The sequence below is a fragment of the Arabidopsis thaliana genome, assembly GCF_000001735.4.
Source record: "Arabidopsis thaliana chromosome 1 sequence".
Lineage (NCBI taxonomy): Eukaryota > Viridiplantae > Streptophyta > Magnoliopsida > Brassicales > Brassicaceae > Arabidopsis > Arabidopsis thaliana.
In genome coordinates, this window is record NC_003070.9 from 29,280,745 (window position 1) to 29,296,852 (window position 16,108).

The 16,108-nt window shown below is 34.0% G+C and overlaps 6 protein-coding genes and 2 long non-coding RNA genes across 15 annotated transcripts; 5 read left to right on the forward strand and 3 right to left on the reverse strand.

Annotated features, from left to right (window-relative positions):
* Positions 1 to 1,241: 1,241 nt before the first annotated feature.
* Positions 1,242 to 1,445, forward strand: AT1G09763. Its single transcript, NR_139687.1, has one exon. It is a non-coding gene; the product is annotated as an other RNA (long non-coding RNA).
* KOM (Rhomboid-related intramembrane serine protease family protein) lies at positions 1,418 to 3,736 on the reverse strand (the record flags this gene model as incomplete). Of its 2 annotated transcripts, NM_001334801.1 has the most annotated exons (6): positions 1,418 to 1,794; positions 1,920 to 2,046; positions 2,138 to 2,406; positions 2,493 to 2,656; positions 2,753 to 2,916; positions 3,404 to 3,736. In NM_001334801.1, the coding sequence occupies 6 exons, from the start codon at positions 3,712 to 3,714 to the stop codon at positions 1,672 to 1,674; spliced, it is 1,158 nt and encodes a 385-aa protein (NP_001321009.1). The 2 variants fall into 2 exon arrangements, with proteins under 2 accessions (NP_001321009.1, NP_177909.2); NM_106435.2 differs by lacking the exon at positions 1,418 to 1,794 and having other exon boundaries at positions 1,899 to 2,046; positions 3,404 to 3,714.
* Positions 3,737 to 4,218: 482 nt separating this feature from the next.
* MUB5 (membrane-anchored ubiquitin-fold protein 5 precursor) lies at positions 4,219 to 5,596 on the forward strand. Its single transcript, NM_106436.5, has 3 exons — positions 4,219 to 4,562; positions 4,641 to 4,817; positions 4,915 to 5,596. Exons 1-3 carry the CDS (start codon positions 4,433 to 4,435, stop codon positions 4,968 to 4,970), a joined length of 363 nt encoding a protein of 120 aa, NP_177910.1. The 5' UTR covers positions 4,219 to 4,432; the 3' UTR covers positions 4,971 to 5,596.
* Positions 5,158 to 6,446, reverse strand: AT1G77880 (Galactose oxidase/kelch repeat superfamily protein). 3 transcript variants are annotated; one of them, NM_001161002.2, is made up of 2 exons: positions 6,270 to 6,384; positions 5,158 to 5,419 (listed from the first exon to the last, which is right to left on the reverse strand). In NM_001161002.2, exons 1-2 carry the CDS (start codon positions 6,321 to 6,323, stop codon positions 5,339 to 5,341), a joined length of 135 nt encoding a protein of 44 aa, NP_001154474.1. In that variant the 5' UTR covers positions 6,324 to 6,384; the 3' UTR covers positions 5,158 to 5,338. The 3 variants fall into 3 exon arrangements, with proteins under 3 accessions (NP_001154474.1, NP_001322390.1, NP_177911.1); NM_001334802.1 differs by having other exon boundaries at positions 5,183 to 5,419; positions 6,122 to 6,384; NM_106437.2 differs by lacking the exon at positions 5,158 to 5,419 and having other exon boundaries at positions 5,762 to 6,446.
* Positions 6,447 to 9,128: 2,682 nt separating this feature from the next.
* AT1G77885 (uncharacterized protein) lies at positions 9,129 to 10,181 on the forward strand. Its single transcript, NM_202436.2, has one exon. The coding sequence runs from the start codon at positions 9,627 to 9,629 to the stop codon at positions 9,858 to 9,860; it is 234 nt and encodes a 77-aa protein (NP_974165.1). The 5' UTR covers positions 9,129 to 9,626; the 3' UTR covers positions 9,861 to 10,181.
* Positions 10,182 to 11,330: 1,149 nt separating this feature from the next.
* On the forward strand, positions 11,331 to 15,416 carry AT1G77890 (DNA-directed RNA polymerase II protein). Of its 5 annotated transcripts, none has more exons than NM_106438.4 (14): positions 11,331 to 11,568; positions 11,682 to 11,829; positions 11,917 to 12,004; positions 12,101 to 12,200; positions 12,282 to 12,355; positions 12,463 to 12,534; positions 12,657 to 12,734; positions 12,935 to 13,059; positions 13,232 to 13,304; positions 13,523 to 13,584; positions 13,838 to 14,218; positions 14,361 to 14,460; positions 14,544 to 14,706; positions 14,796 to 15,416. In NM_106438.4, exons 2-13 carry the CDS (start codon positions 11,753 to 11,755, stop codon positions 14,694 to 14,696), a joined length of 1,383 nt encoding a protein of 460 aa, NP_177912.2. In that variant the 5' UTR covers positions 11,331 to 11,568; positions 11,682 to 11,752; the 3' UTR covers positions 14,697 to 14,706; positions 14,796 to 15,416. The 5 variants fall into 5 exon arrangements, with proteins under 5 accessions (NP_177912.2, NP_001117614.1, NP_001323212.1 ...); NM_001124142.2 differs by having other exon boundaries at positions 11,346 to 11,568; positions 12,690 to 12,734; NM_001198494.1 differs by having other exon boundaries at positions 11,446 to 11,568; positions 12,463 to 12,528; positions 14,796 to 15,032.
* Positions 15,394 to 15,663, forward strand: AT1G77910 (uncharacterized protein; the record flags this gene model as incomplete). The annotated part of the gene is made up of 1 exon (NM_106440.1): positions 15,394 to 15,663. The coding sequence occupies one exon, from the start codon at positions 15,394 to 15,396 to the stop codon at positions 15,661 to 15,663; it is 270 nt and encodes an 89-aa protein (NP_177914.1).
* Positions 15,664 to 15,769: 106 nt separating this feature from the next.
* On the reverse strand, positions 15,770 to 16,107 carry AT1G09767. Its single transcript, NR_139688.1, has one exon. It is a non-coding gene; the product is annotated as an other RNA (long non-coding RNA).
* Between the last annotated feature and the right edge of the window lies 1 nt (position 16,108).

The following is a 16,108-nucleotide window of genomic DNA, read 5'->3' on the forward strand; positions in this document are numbered from 1 at the left end:
GACTTTGTTAAAACTCGATTGGGAAAACAAGATTATAACAGCGGTTAAAAGTTTTGTAACTTTTATTGTAGTATACCCGATTTACCTAAACCAAAAGCTATGTGATCAACACTAGTAATCAAGTTTATAAGGTCAAAAGAACCTTTAAAGGGTGAAAAGAAAAGTTGATAAGTTAATAACTGATAAGCACTCCACTAATCATCTAATCGGACGGTGGAGATACATGGAAGAGTTGATTATTTAGAGGGTCAAGAACCGCTACTTAAGATACGTTTGATTGATTTCAATATTTTTTTAAAATAGAAAAGTAAAAGTGTTGAGCCGAAATTAGGATGCAAAGGTATATGCCATATCAACGTTAAATGGTAGAGATTTGTGGTTGTAATATTCCACTTATCATTGATGCACATGAAAATTGTAATTTGTTTTTTAATTACTTGTTGATGTGGTCCAAATTCTCGATCTTAATCATATAGTATGAACTAAAAGAAAGAACGATTGGAGAAAGTTGTACTGTTTATACATTGAACACAACAAGTGTTTTTATATACATATTGGACATACATAACTTAAAATTTTTTGTTTCAACAATGCAAGAATTTTGATCAACTGACTTTGTATGTAAATGCTAAAAAAATCTGAAGAAGATGGAGTTCCAAACTTGTGTTGGTTTGTGGGTAATTTCCAAAATACTACAACACTTTATATAAAGCTGCCAAACCAAATTTTCCCCAACCACCATCCGCTCTAATTCTGGCTTCACATCCCTATTAACCGGATAAAGTTATAAAGTCAACTGATTACAAAACAGAGTAGGTCTTCGCTTTTATACACCAGAGAGAGACCACTTAACTGAATTTAAAACGAGTTCTGGAAAAAATCTAGACTAATTCTTAGTAATTGTAATTGTTATGCGAAATTACATATTAAAGATGGCTAACTGAAGAAAAAACTGACATAAATTGAGTGACTTAAATATGTTGTAGCAACATAAAAGGAATATTAGTATAGAACAAACAACAAAAACATTTGAGTAAAATGCATATTTAGTGACATTAAGAGTAATGAAACCAGTAGAGATGTCGTAGGCAGTTGAGTAGCTTAATGAGGTTTAGGTCCACAGTATGGGCTTCTTCTGATATATTTTAATATAGTTTATGAGCACATTTCTCAATTCTATTTATTCAAAATTCCCTTAGAAAATAGTAGTAATTAATTTTAGTGACCCTATCTATATATATCTCTGTGTCAAGGCCGGCCCTTTTCTTCTCATTCTACTACACCCACAAGCCACACCTATTTATCATCATCACTCCTCCTAAAGCAAATAAATGAAAGAACAAAAAATGAAGAAGCTCAATATTATACTTACTTGTTGGTGTGTCATGTGTGCGTAGATATGATGTGGATTGTGTAAGAAACTAATGTGGCTACTGGGTCCTCTCATATGGGACCAAACTTCGTAGACTTTAGTATTTACATTCATAGAACCAAAACATTAGTCTCATTACAAAACATTTACCACTTATCCGTTAAGGCTATAGGCTACAAACAAAAGTTACCAGAATTGACCAAAGAATCTTACGAGATTTGTGATTTTGGTATATGCAATTATTCAAGTGTGGGAGTGAGTATATTAGATCTATGAAGGAGTTGAAGCCTTGGTCATCTTTAAGAGCATACGAGTGTGCAGAGGTCTTCTGTCCTGGCTTGTGAGATATTGGTGAAAGGAAATATCCTGAACTTTCCATTTGCCATGCACGTTAGTGTTAGCTGAGCATCACTCACCATTGCCTGTCGTATTCACATATAGTTTTTTACAATGTTGTAATCACTAATCAGACTCAGAATTTGCATATATATAGACTCAGATTCTAGTTTCAGGGTCACAACAAAGGTTATGGTTTAGATGAATATACCTCGCAGGAAGTAGTCATGTCGCTGCAGCTCCATTTTTTGGTTGGAACACAGTCAACATAGCGACACCAATGGCAATGACGGTTGAGATTGACTCCCCAGCATGCTGCTAATAGAACCCCGGCAAGTCTAAACAGAGATGGAAAGCTTTTTCATGTCACAAGAGCGTAGATAAAACAAAAAAAACTAGACCAAAAAGAGATTTGAGGTAAATTCTCACATTCCACAAAACACGAGCAGGCATATAATCCTTAATACCGGTCTGTCAAACTGTTCTTTAAGCCTTGTGGATCTGTTCATATCATCTTCAAACAATTTCCCCTTATGAGATGGAGGCATCTGTCTCAGTTGTGGTTTGAACAATAGCACAAATCCAAGGAGGAATCCTGATATGAAACCACCAATATTTGCAAAGTTGTCTATGAAAGGGAGAAAGCCTATCAGGAAATTCACAGTGAAGATAGTGAATATTATCGCCAAGGCTGAAATCTGTACCAAGCAAAAGAAAATACAATCAGAAAAGCTATGAGAAGAAGATAACAAGAGACAAAACAGAACCACAAGAAATCCTTGACCTTGCTGTTATATAGATTCCAGTTCTTTGCAAGTGCAGAAAGCATGGCTCCAATCAACCCAAAGAAAGCAGCACCAGAAGAGATTGATGGGATGTTCCGAACAAACAACACAGCAAACAGACTACCCATAATGCCAGAGAGGAAGTATATGACTGCAATCCTCACTACAAAACCAAAGCAAAAGCAGAAGAAAGGTGGATTAGAAAGGTGATAGATTCCATCCAAAACAGACTAATCAAAAGTCAAGTAGTCTAAATTACATGGTCCAAACTGTTGCTCCATGTATATCCCTACGAAAATCAAACTCCCAAGATTTATGAATAGATGAAATAATCCACTGTGCAGCCATGGAGATGTCAAAATACGCCAAATCTCATGATTCTCCGTCAGAGCTTTCCAAGAAAGACCTCCCATATGCTCTAACCTGCAAACTCACAAGAAAATAAGTAGTCCATAGCTTATAATCAGTCATTTGATAGCTCAAGTTACCCCTATTTCCCTTAATTTTCTGAAACATAGAGCTCTCACAAGAACCACCACTTGAATTAGATTGCTTCATCAACAGAATGTAGCACCAAGAGCCACACAAATAAACACACACACACACTAGAACAACACAGAATTGTAAACAAGAACTTGTCGGTTGTCACTGTAATCAGAGATTGAGACACTATGAATCAGCTGAAACTCATCAATCTTGGAAACTAGTATCATCCAAATCCAACAAACTTCAGCAACCTATCGTTACCGATCCAAAAGATGAGCAGAATGAAACATCCAAAATTACAGGTCTAAGCAACGAAGCATCCAAAATCCATCTCTAAAGGATCTAACAATTCAATTAGAGATCGATTCCAAAATCAGTTACAAGCAGAGACCAAAAGCGAAATCCGCCGGAGAGAGCTACTTACGTTGAGGCGGAGGGACCAAGCATAGGATTCTCGGAGAGAGACTGGAAAGAGAATCGGCCAAGGAGTTTAGCGGAGCAGTGACCGTGAGAGTTCCCGGAGCAATCGTTGACGCCCATAGTTACAGCGAAGAGGACGATCTGAAGAAGAACGAAGACGGAGACAAGCCAAGTGTCTCGTTTGATTTGCCGTGAACGGTGACGGAAGAATGAGATCTTGTCCCAGCTAGAATCGCCGGCGTTAGAAGTGGTAAACGAGAGATTGTGAGAGATTTCATCGATCTGCGTCGTCTTTGACTCTGTAGGAACCTCCATTGTTGAAGGTGAGCGAGAAATTAGGGGATGATGACGAATGGGTTGTTTTATACTTTGTAGAAATTGGCGGGAAAATGTTATTGGAGAGCAAACCGAACGCTAACCGTTTCACGATCCGGTTCGGAATTGATTTAGAGCGCGTGTACCGCTTACTATACACGTCATTATCATTTGTATTAAACTCAAATCAAAATTTTAAAAGATATAGCTGGATTAATTTTTTCAACGCATTTGATTCTGTATTTTATTTTTATTAAAAAAAGATTCAGTGAACATATAAAAAGATTAGTATCATTAAGCCATTATTAATTACTATTTTCAAGCAAAGAATGTATCGTGTTTGTGGAATGTACGCAAGGAATGATTCATGTATTCGTGACGGTTGGTTTTGGTTGGCGTCTAATATGACAAGTGATCATAAAAGCTTATGTTAATATATCATCATATAATCCAAATCATTTATAGTTAGTACTTAGTATGCTAAATATACGTTGCAAATTTATCGTATATAGTCAACCAAAAAGGTAAATTCAGATTTGTATAAATGTAAATGGAGAGATGACTGTATCTTGAGATTTCTGGTAGTTATTATATAAGTTGAGAAAGAGAGTAAGAGACCCAATTATTGTTATTTTCTAAATTTGGCTCTGCTCAAAGACAACGGAACTCTCTGCTTTTCTTCTTTCTAGAGATCTTTTCTTGAGGTAATAATTTAAAGATGGGAGATGAAGATTTAATAGAATTGAAGTTCAGACTCGCAGATGGTACCGACATTGGTCCAAGCAAATATAGTCAATTCATGACTGTTGCATCTCTCAAGGAGAAAATCATTGCTCAATGGCCTAAAGGTAAATCATTTTCTATGTTTCTTCTCAAAAGTTTTGCTATTTGTTTAAAGGTGAAGTTGAAAATCTTGTTGTGGACAGACAAAGAAAACGCACCAAAGATGATAAATGAGGTTAAGCTCATCAATGGTGGGAAGATACTTGAGAACAACAAAACACTTTCTGAAGCAAGGTCCTTAATAACTATTGGTGAACTTCCTGGAATTGTAACTACAATGCATGTTGTTCTTCGTCCTCCTCTCTTTGAGAAGAAAAAAGGTAATTTCTATACATTTTCTCTTCAATTCTTGAGTGTTTTTGTGTGTATTTTGTATATCTCAAAGCTTTGTTTTTATGTTTTCTTTTGTTTCTTCAGAGAAACTGCAGAATGATCCTCCAAGGAAGAGTCACTGTGTATGCTGCATTTTGTAGCTCCACTTAGAGATTTTTGATCCTTTATACAATTTATTCCATTGGAAAAAACTTTCCATATCTTAAAGTCTTCAACATGGATCTTCATTACCAGAATGATTTTGGTTTTTCTTCCTTCCTTTTCTTCTTCATTGTTTATCAAAAATGGCTTAAGAAAAATTACTGTGTTGTTGAAGATTGAGGTATTATGTAAAAATTTGTTCATATGAGTGAAAAGCAAATATGAGTTGCTTGAAAGGACCTGTTATAACACAAGAAGATAACTAGTTATATATAACTTTAGAGCACTACAATATTTACTTAGAGATGTATATCCATCCACATAGTAACAAATGCTCCAACTTTTATCTGTTGTGATCACTACATCTTCACACAAGCTTGAGCATTTCCTCAATTAGATTGTTTATGGCTCTATACTTCATCATCACAATGTTTGCTTCAAGAAAGAGCTGCAAGAGTTTCAGAAACTGAGTGATGATAAAATAATTACTGTGTTTTTCTTTAAGCATATTTATCTGGAAGCTTGGTCTGACTATACAGATCTACTAAATCAGCACATGCATTGTGGAAGGTTGTAGGGTAAGTTTTGATTAGAAAGGGACACCATTTTATGGCCTTAAGATGGAGAGTAGGTCCACTATCAGTTAATGGGTGAGGAAAATGATGGTATGACATGACAATATGATATAACATGAGTTGCTTTCAATCAACCTATATAGTACACTAAGATTATTATGGATGACTATATAGTACACTAAGTTTATTATGGATGACTAGTTCTGAAAATGACCCCTTTTTTGCTTTTGTCCTTCAAGTGCCTAATTCTCTGTTTTTTCCAGCCTAGTTAAACTAGTAACCACAAGTCAGTAAATCAACATGATGTAATCAAGAATTGGCTATGGCAAGTTCTCGAAACGATTGTATGCATTATGCAATCATATTCAAACCATAAATCCTACATCATATAGAAAACAAAATGATATATATGATCATGAGGAAGCAATGACTCAAACAGTGGTAACAAGATAGTGCTCGAGACAAATTGAATAGGGGCAACGTATGCACAACATGACACCACTCAACTTTCCCATAAACCTCATGGTCGTTGCGCCTCTCAGTCATAAAGAAATAGAGACAACTCTCGGAGGTACCTAAAAGCCGTCGGGTCTCGTAGAGCTCTGTGGAAGCGAGAAGAGAGCGGAATCTCTTGGAGACTAACGAGAGAGTTGGGTAGTACAATCTAGAGATGCGTGCTAAGCAATTCAAGAGTAGATCGTCTGGGAGATATGGTATACTAACCTTTTCAGCTTCAGATGTGCTACTCAACACAATCTTCTTCTTCTTCTTCCTCATCTTCACCGACGACTTGATCCTCTGGCAGTCACCGACCAACACAGTTCTTCTTCTCCGACAAATGCTTTTTTCTATTTCGCTAATCTCAACAATTTGGGTCAGTAAAATGCTATTGGGCTGGGCCTGTATTCTTTTCTTTTATTTAATTTAAATCGTAAGCCTTTTTACGAAAAAAAAAACAATTGGAGAAGAACGAGATTTCGGGGATTCTGATGGTTCTCAATGGGCCTTTTAACTGATTCAAGCCCACTCTCTTTTTTTTTTTTGGTGATTTCAAGCCCACTCTCTTAATTCACTTCCAAAGAGTTTTATTAAATTTAATATGTTACTAAAATTTTTTATATCATTTAAAAATTAATAGTTAATTCATTTGTAAAGGTAAAATTGAAATTTGTTTTTTGTTATGAAATTATGAGTACAAAAATAACTGTATTTTATTTCTTAGCTATTAAATCGCACACTTTAATTACTATATATATTTTTCTTTCAACCAAAAAGTAATTGGATATTAAACATCATAAAAAATAAACTATTTTTTTCCGGATTTTTTAGTTTTTTTTTTCTCTTTTTAAATATATAGAGAATATTAAATAGATTGTGAAATATGTTATATGGTACGAACGATGGGATAAGGATTCTCTTCTTTTGATCCTAAAGTTTGGTTTTCTTTTCTTTTTTCTCGTAGTTGCCTCTGCATCACGACGCCTTACGTGTTTAAACACCCACATTATATAACTTTAAAGAAATGGTCTACAATTATATAATCACTCTCTTTGTATACTAATCTAGTATAGTTAACGAATACTTGCATTAAAACTGGCTGTAGCTCATTCGAAAGTGGATTTTGGAACCTAATAAATGATGACATAACTAAAACGAATTAGATGACTATATATATTAACTCTATAAACACTGAGGATTAGTACTATTCAACTCAAGATCTTATATAAATAAAGTAGATTAGCACTATGATTAGAAGTGACCCCATGTTAGATATTTTTGTACTTTTAATTCAATCATAAACATGTACTATGCTTGTTAGAATTTAAATGTTGATGCAATAACGACAATAATACAAAGTAGTATTAAACTACCTTTTTGTCTATCAATGTTATGATTTGCGAAAATATTATAAATGCAAGTTGTTTAGTGTGTTGTTGCCTGATTCACTTGGACGATTATTTTTGACTTAAAAATGATTCTCTACTAATAGAATAAAACGTTGTAATTGTTATATATAGATCTTGGCGCAGCCAGGCAGCCTCCTCGAGTCCTCGTGTTATTCTACACTTAACTTTTATAGGCCAATATTATTCCCTCACCCTTTAATTTTATGTTTATATATACATTGAAGGAAGCTGGAGAGTACCTTCTATACTAATATAAACTAAGTTGTAATTTGCATAGTTTAAAGCGTTAATAACATACATTTTTCAACCGTCCATTGATCTTCAATCGATTTTCAAAGATGCCAAATTAATTCAAAAGCGTTAATAATATTTGTGTTACAAATTAAAAATGTTGTTTCTTATATTGATGTTTCCTTTTACTGTACTACGTTTTTTCCTACATCTACAGAAATATTTGCTTTATGTTGTTCTTATCGATAACAACTTACTTCGTTCCACATGATTTTTCACAAAAATCTCATCGTATTTTCGATGTGGAATTTGTAACACCAACAAAAGTATGTGGAAGTGTTTTGTGTTTTATTTTCAGCGTCAAAATGATTATGAATTGTCATTGACACACGTGGTGAATACAAACCGAAATGTCGAATACTGTTGTATGTTGCTCTTTTGCCGAAAGACAAAAATGGAGTTAGTATCGGATCTTTGACATTTTCAAAAAAAAAATGAATAACGAATATATCGAACAATATCTAATATAACCGCTCAAATAATTAGATTATGCAAGAACAAAATTGTCTGCATTATCCAGAAATGGAACCACATAATAAGAAACGTGACTAAAAACACAAACAAATCTCAGACAAAAAAAAAAAAAAAGAGAGTGAGAAATGCTATTTATATTAGATGAGTGTGAAGTCCACTACCAGCAATCGGAAATATGATAGATATAAAATAGAATAAAGATTTGGCATATATTTTAGGTATACACTTAAATTAAAACTATATGTTCTTGGCTTCTTAATTTGGACACGTTTATGGATATTGTGGTCGATTCGATTATCATTTGGAAGCTAAATTGGCGGCCGAGTCAGATTCCTCTCAGGCCTTCTCCAATACATTCTTGGATTATCACTCGAATCTTGATCACTTTTTGTTTATTAATTGTTTTGAAACTTTCTAATAGCCATCATACTTTACTACGATCAAATAATTTTTAGTTAATTACCGTTATGAATCCATATCGTTTGTTAAATTATAAAAATTATTTTGTACTTTATTTTATATTACTGAACCAAAATCTAAAATCAAGTGTGTATGCGCTTTCAAAATCTCTAAGACAAAGTGTAGTTGTTTTTAAAGAAACTATTTTTACGTCGATTGCTGATTGTTGTGCCCCTTTTCACAATTTTGATTATCCCTTCGAGATTAGTTTGCATCTTTTTAGTAGATAATTTTGGATTGATCTGTAGACAAAAGGAAATATTGATCGGTCATCGGTCCATTAAGAAAATAAAAGTTTTTAGAGAAGTCATAACAGCTACAGCATGCGAGCATAAGATACAGTAAAAAAAGACTAAAGTATAATCAAAATTTCATCATTAACTTTTCTGTCGTTTAGTATGTGAATATTTTGTTTTCACTTTTTAATAATTTGATGGATACTGAGAATTTCAGTTTCAAATTAGTAAACGATAAAGTAGATGATAATTAAATTCATGTCATAGCCATGAACGAATGTTATGTTAAAAAAATTTCATGTAAGTAAATTCTTTGGAGTTCGATTCTTCTTTTGTCCTTACACAATCAAAGATTTTTCTTTCAACTTTTTTTACTTAACAGCATTAACTCTTTCTCAGATCTTCAATTGTTTTCCTAAACGAAATTATCATTAAATTGTTTAAAAAATACACATTTAATATAACATATATCATAACAAGATATATTATATTTATGAAAAAGAGATGTAGTACTACAGCATATGGTGGCAAACAAACCCACTAAATTCAGTAAAATGGAACCCACCAAATTTATCTATAAATAAGTCCCCAAACCTCTCCCCCAAAAATGCAACAACACTCATCTTTCCCAATATAAGTTTTTACCAAACAACAACTTTTGTTTTGCCTTTCCTCAAAACATAATTTTGTCTTATTTTCTAAACCGGTAAAAGATGTCGCTAGCTATCGCAGAAGTTTACACGGTGAGGAAGTTTCACAGAGAGAGTATGAAGAAACCGGCCAAACAGACGGTTACCGGCGAGGGAGATGAAAAGATTGGCGGAGGAAGTTTCAAGGAGGCGCCGGTGAAGTCAGGTGGGTGTAGAAGATTCGGACGGTGGTTTTTTGGGAAGCCGGGAATGAAGAAAAGCTCTGCTAAAGTTTCGGATCCCATGGCGATTGAGTGATGAAGAAGAAATTAAAACTTTTCTCTTCTTTGCCTTTTTTTTTTTTCTTTCTTTATTTTGTTTTATTTTCATTGGTCTTTTTTTAATGGCTTTTTCTAGTGTCTTCTCTTTTTCTTTATTGGGTGATTTTATAAATAGTCGGTAAACATTGTACAATATGAACTACAAAAATATGAGAAAATCTATATATGTATGTAGAATGGATGTATTCCCTAAATACCACAGCTAGTTTGATAAGTTTTATGCCAAACCAACTAAACTTGTATGCCACGATATTTCGTATTTCAGAAAATCGAAAATTGTTATTTTTTAGTGTTTTTTAAACCATATATATATATATATATATATATACAAAAATACAAACATATGAAAATAAACATATCTAGATTTAGTTTTTAGTTGGTTAACCATTTGGCACTTTTGACATAGTTTTAGTTTAATAATCTATCACTAACTGTACTAATCTTCTTCTTCTTTTTTTAACTGCAACTCACATAAAAGAATATCTAGATTTAAACCATGATATTGCATAAACCATTAAATTCGGTTGTAGCAATATTTATCCAAATATGAATTCGGCGCTATACAAATATAAAAACAAACTATTTTGGCGCTCTTATTATATGTCACGACAAATCACACACATTAAATATATACAAAGACACAAAAACAAGATAAAATATATAGGAAAATACTTTTAAAAGAAAAAGTAGTGGGGTTTTAAGAATATAAAGAAAATTAGTGGATGTTCAAAATATTGAGTAGTGAAAAATAAACCAAAACAAAAATAATCTATGAGGGTGATTAGGAGAAGGTTCTGCTCGTGACGGTTTGTTTTTTCAGCCAATCAAAAAGCTTTTAAGTGGATCTCACTAGATTTCATAGCATACGCTAACGACCTAACGTTAAAGTCAGGCAAAATCTATGTTTAAAATTTGCGTCGTTCAAAAACCATTCCACAAAAAATACAAGCTAAACTGGCGGCAGAGTCTCAGTTCAATGAATCCATTACGAGCTTTGTTTGAAGAAATATTTAACCCACTGACTCATTAATAAAGCAACCAAAACAAAATCCTTTAACTATAAAATAATTAAACGAAAGTAAAGAACACACGAAAACAACAATAAAAGAAGAAAAAGCAAAAGTAAACGACAACAAAATTACCTTAAATATATATTCTCTCGTAACAAGTTGGCATATCTAATCTAGTTATATTGAGATAGTGTCATGCATCATGATATTAGATGTTTTATCTTATAACATTGCTTTTATTTTTACCGATTTAACAAAATCGTATATTGTATGCAGGTAGTCAAAATTGATACAGACTTGTTTTATATCAGCCAAACATATCAATTCAGTCAAGTGAGTTAACAATGTATGTCAACAAGGGGGAATTGAGCAATTTAAAGAGTTAAAAGACCATTAACTAAACAGACAAAGAGTTTAGGAGCAAAAAGTAATAAAGTAATAATAAAAGGTCAAAAAGTGTAAGAAAAAAAGAAAAGAAGAGGAAGGTTCTGTGCACGTAACTTGAATTCGTAAAAGTCCATTGCTCCTTCTTCCTTAAGCTCTTTGCTAAATCTTCACGCAATGACTCTCTCCTTCAAATTCAATCCTCCTTCTTCTCTTCTATTCTCTTCCCGCTTCATCCTCCTCCTACGTCATCCGGACGCTACGTTTCCCCGGCGCCGGCGGATTCTACCGGTCAGTTCTCTCCGATCAAACTCTTATGCTCATTGTCTCCTGGAATTTCAACAATCTTTTGATTAGAACTTTTAGATTGGTGTTCTGATGGGAGAATATTGTTGAATTGACAGATTCATTGCGTTAGATTTGTCACTGAGCCCTAAGAATTTGGGGAATTTTGGTCTGCTTCGGCGAAGGATCGATGGAGAAATCTACCAAATGTGCTGTTTGCTACAAGTCGTTTCGTCCCTCAATCTGTGTAGATTGTGTTAATCGCGGGTATAATCAGGTTCTCATACAATCTGATATGATCTTGGAATCTTTCAAATTCTTACGAGTTCGGATTTGATGGCACTTTGTGTGCAGGTTAAACGAATACAAGGTCAAGTTGGACTCGTTGAAGAGTCTTCGGGAGGTTTCGTATTTCAGATTAAGTGGCTTACTTGTCACAAAGGTTCATTGTTGAGTTTTAAGTCTGATCTGAGATTCATTTGCTTTTCTTGTGTTAAATGATGTCTTATTCTTGCTTGTGATCTTCACTATTGACCAGGAGAAAGCAATTAGTCAACGTTGTTGGAAGGAGCTTCAGAATGAGAAGCTTGCTAAGTTGCGGGAGAAGCTTCAGCTACAAGTGGAGAAATTGCAGCAAAGTCTGAACATACGCCCTTAAGTAATTCGTCTTTCGCCTTCGTAACAATAAGTCTAAATAGACCTACTTCATGATGATGCAGGCAAAAACACATTTCGGAGTCTATCTCGCAATCTGAAAGAGAGATATGGCATTATTGAATCAACTAACGTTGCTGTAATGTGATACTTTCTTTTTTCATTTGCTGCTTTTTCTCTCTTAAAAAGGGATTTGTATGATATTAATTTTGCTATGGTTAATGTAAATAGTCTCATTTTTTGCAGTTAGAGGAGAGCCGTGTTCACCAACTAGAGAACCACTATTCAGATACTATTGGCAATCACTACTTGGTATATGTAAGATCTATATCTCATTATACTTTAACTCTATGACTATGCTTGAACTAGATCTTTTACTAGGACTCATATACTCATTTCTGTGTCTCACTTTTTTAAAAAATCCAATCTCATATGTACAGATCGATCTAACTTCGGAACGCCTTTATAAACAGGCTTTGGTTATGAAACAGATATGCAAATTATTCCCTTTATCCCGGGTAAGGACATCCAACTTTAGGTTCTTATCTCTTCAATTATTAAAATACAGGTTTCATAGTTAATGTATAGAGTCTATGCCAAAAAGAAGTTGGTAAACACATCTTCTTTCTTCCAGAGGCCATCTTGGAATTTCTCTTCAGACTGCTGTGTTATTGTACACATCTTCTAGGATGGTTTTACTGAATCTAACTATGTTCAGGTGACAGTAGAGGGGCAGAACAAAGATGGGTCTAGTGTACAATATGATCAAATCTGCAATGCTCTCTTACCACAAGGTCTCAACCCACTCTCTGTTCCGCCAAAAGAGCTCGCAGCCTCATTAGGGTAACATGTCCCCGTCTTTTTACAGTAATTTTGCTGTACAGAAATAATTTAAGATATATGTAGACTGTAGATCAATCTCCTAAGTGCATCTTCTACTCCTGCAGATCATTTTACTCATAATCATCTATTATATTTGATGAATTAACATTCCCATGGTTGGTGGTTGGATCAGGTACATGGTGCAGCTTCTGAATCTTGTTGTCCATAAGCTCTCAGTGCCTGCACTTCATAACTTGGGTTTCGCGGTAGATGCCAACTCATTTTCACTCAATTTTATGCTGAAAACAGTTGCCTCAGTAACTAAGTCTGAGAAAATCGCACATACATACACAAACTCCCTGCATGCAATCTTTGCATAGGAAATAAAATTGAGAGATAATTTGTTAATATTGACAACATATTACTTTTCATCTGGAAATTGATTGATTGACTACAAAAAAAAATCTGTATTGTTTTGTCTCAGGGTTCTTGTTCAAGAATATGGGAACGAGATTCTTATTGGAACTCTTATCCATCTTCTCCAAGGTAAACCATATTTGACTGATAAGCACTTATAATAGTATAAAAAAATACACAGGAAGGATAAGATATTAGAGATCTTTGGCCATTTTTTAGTGGATATTTGGGAGCTTTTTGTCTTAGGTAGGGACTCGACTTTGTTCATTGAGTAATAAAGATACATAGGATCACTGATCTTAACATTGACATGACAGGAACTGTTTGTGTCTCCATTAGAGTTAGAGATTTAAACGATCTTTTTGTTTTGTTTTTCTGCCAGCAATGGGTATCCCCTTTTTGTACCAATCCATGATCACTACTCATTTGAAGAGAAAAGTTCATGGACGGGTAGAGATACAACCAATTTTGGTGTCACTTCGTTGAAATCAGATGGAAGTATAGAAGAAGATTATCATGACCTTGACCTTGACGTTGTTAGCCTTTCTTCTGCCTCTCCTCATTCCGTTGAAACATTCAGAAATCTGCAGCAAGGAATTGCACATCTCAAGCAAAGCGTGGCTCACTTGACTGTGTACGGATACAGGTCCCTGTCTCTGGAAGTTCCTTCCGGAACCTCGACTTTTGAAACATTTGCAAAGTTGCTGGCTACATTATCTTCACTCAAGGAGGTTCAGTCTGGTCTTTCCCTTGGGCTGTCAAGGTAAAGCGGCAGATTACATTGTTTCATATGACTATACAGCTTGAGACTGACATATACAGAGAAAAAAAAGTTAGATTACCTGTCCACTATAGCTTTGTATCCGAATTTAGACACTTCATACTTTCACCTCTGACGTTTACAGTTCCAACAAGCAAAGACACGAGCCGAACAAATCCGTGTGGAATTTGAACTCCTCAAGTTCCAGCACCTTGCTTAACAGTTCTCATACTCAGCCAACAACGGTATGACTTTTAGTTAGTTCTCACTAGAGTTATGGAGTATATACTCCAAATGAAGTCCTGATCTTAACCCTACTGGCTTGCAGTGGAACAGTAGCTATTATAATGTTCCGAATCGAGATCCAAGCTACATGGTGGAGTTTCCTGATGTTAAAAAGGATAAAAACTCTATCGGTGAATGGAATTTGGTTGAGTATCCTCATTCTTCACGTCAACCTAATCATCCCAACAAGTATTGATCCTTTCAAGGTAAACAAGTTCTACTTTTCTTTAATTCCTATCGACACGTTTATTTTAATACCCGTGATTCACGAAAACAGGACAATACATTTTGGCAGGAACCCAGATTGTCGATATGTCATTTGTTCATACCCAAGGCATCCTCAATTCTAGTGATACCTTAGAAAAACCACATATGGAGCTTTATTATTTAAATCTTTGATACCTTCTTCTGTAATTATGAAACACAGATAATTATGTAAATTAGCAGGCAATGGAGTAAATATGGTGACATTATGAGTCACTGATCTGCCTAATGGAGTTTGATGATACAACAATGAAGGAAGGTCATGTGCACTTGTGTGACGTGAGAATATCCTCCGGCTTGTTTGGTCTTTAAAAGGAAAGGACACCACAATAACAATTATCAATTAGAAAACAAAAAATACTCCTTTTATTCTTAGTCACCAAACAAATAAAATCAGCTCCTTTTTTCATACCACACAATGGGAACAAAAGCAATGATAAAAGAAGCCCATCACCTTCCTTTGCTTTTAAATTATTCATAATTTATGAAAGAAACAAAAAAAATTATTATTTTTATTTTTGCTTCTCTTCCGGTAAGTCAAAGGAGATAATATTAAGAGTTTAGATATTAATCTCTTAAATTCTGTGTTCATTTTAAGATTTTGTAGCAAAAGTTTATTATTACTAATCATGTGGTTGTACTGCATGTTTAACCAACATGAAAGAATATGTATTCATTTTTTCGGAATGCGAAATAAGAGAATCAATCTCAGTTCAGTTCAAGTTCGAATCTTTGAACGACATGCGGTTTATATAAAAGGAACTATAGTATATAAATATATATTTATATATATGCCTCCTTTAATAGATTTTCTTATATTCCTTCTTTGTTTTGTAATTTATGGAGAATATTTACTATGTATTCTTCATGAAGCAATTTTACAAATATTCGAATTTTAATTTTTCCTTTTTTGAACGTCTGATGATCGATCATTCGCGTGCACAAGAATCTCATCAGGGCATGATAGATTCGAAATTTTGATTTGCTCAGTTACGATATATCTTTGATTATTCTTCCTACGGCGGTTTAAACCTAAAAACAAGTTTTCATGTTTTATTCACCTAGATTGGTTTCAAGTGTATTTTCTAACCACTATTTTTTTCAAGAAAACGGGAAACAAACAGAAACTATTTCTGGTGCAAAATATAGTCTGAAAATAGTAGAATGCAATCCATATCAATCTTGAAAGATATATTTTTTTAAAGTGTACTTGAGAAGAATGTAAGAAATAAGAGATTAAAAAAGGTACGGAGAAGATAACGAGAAAAGCAATAAAATGCATAACTTTTGTAGTCATAACGAAAAAAAGGAGAAAGAAGATAATGAAAATAGTGGAAGATCGGT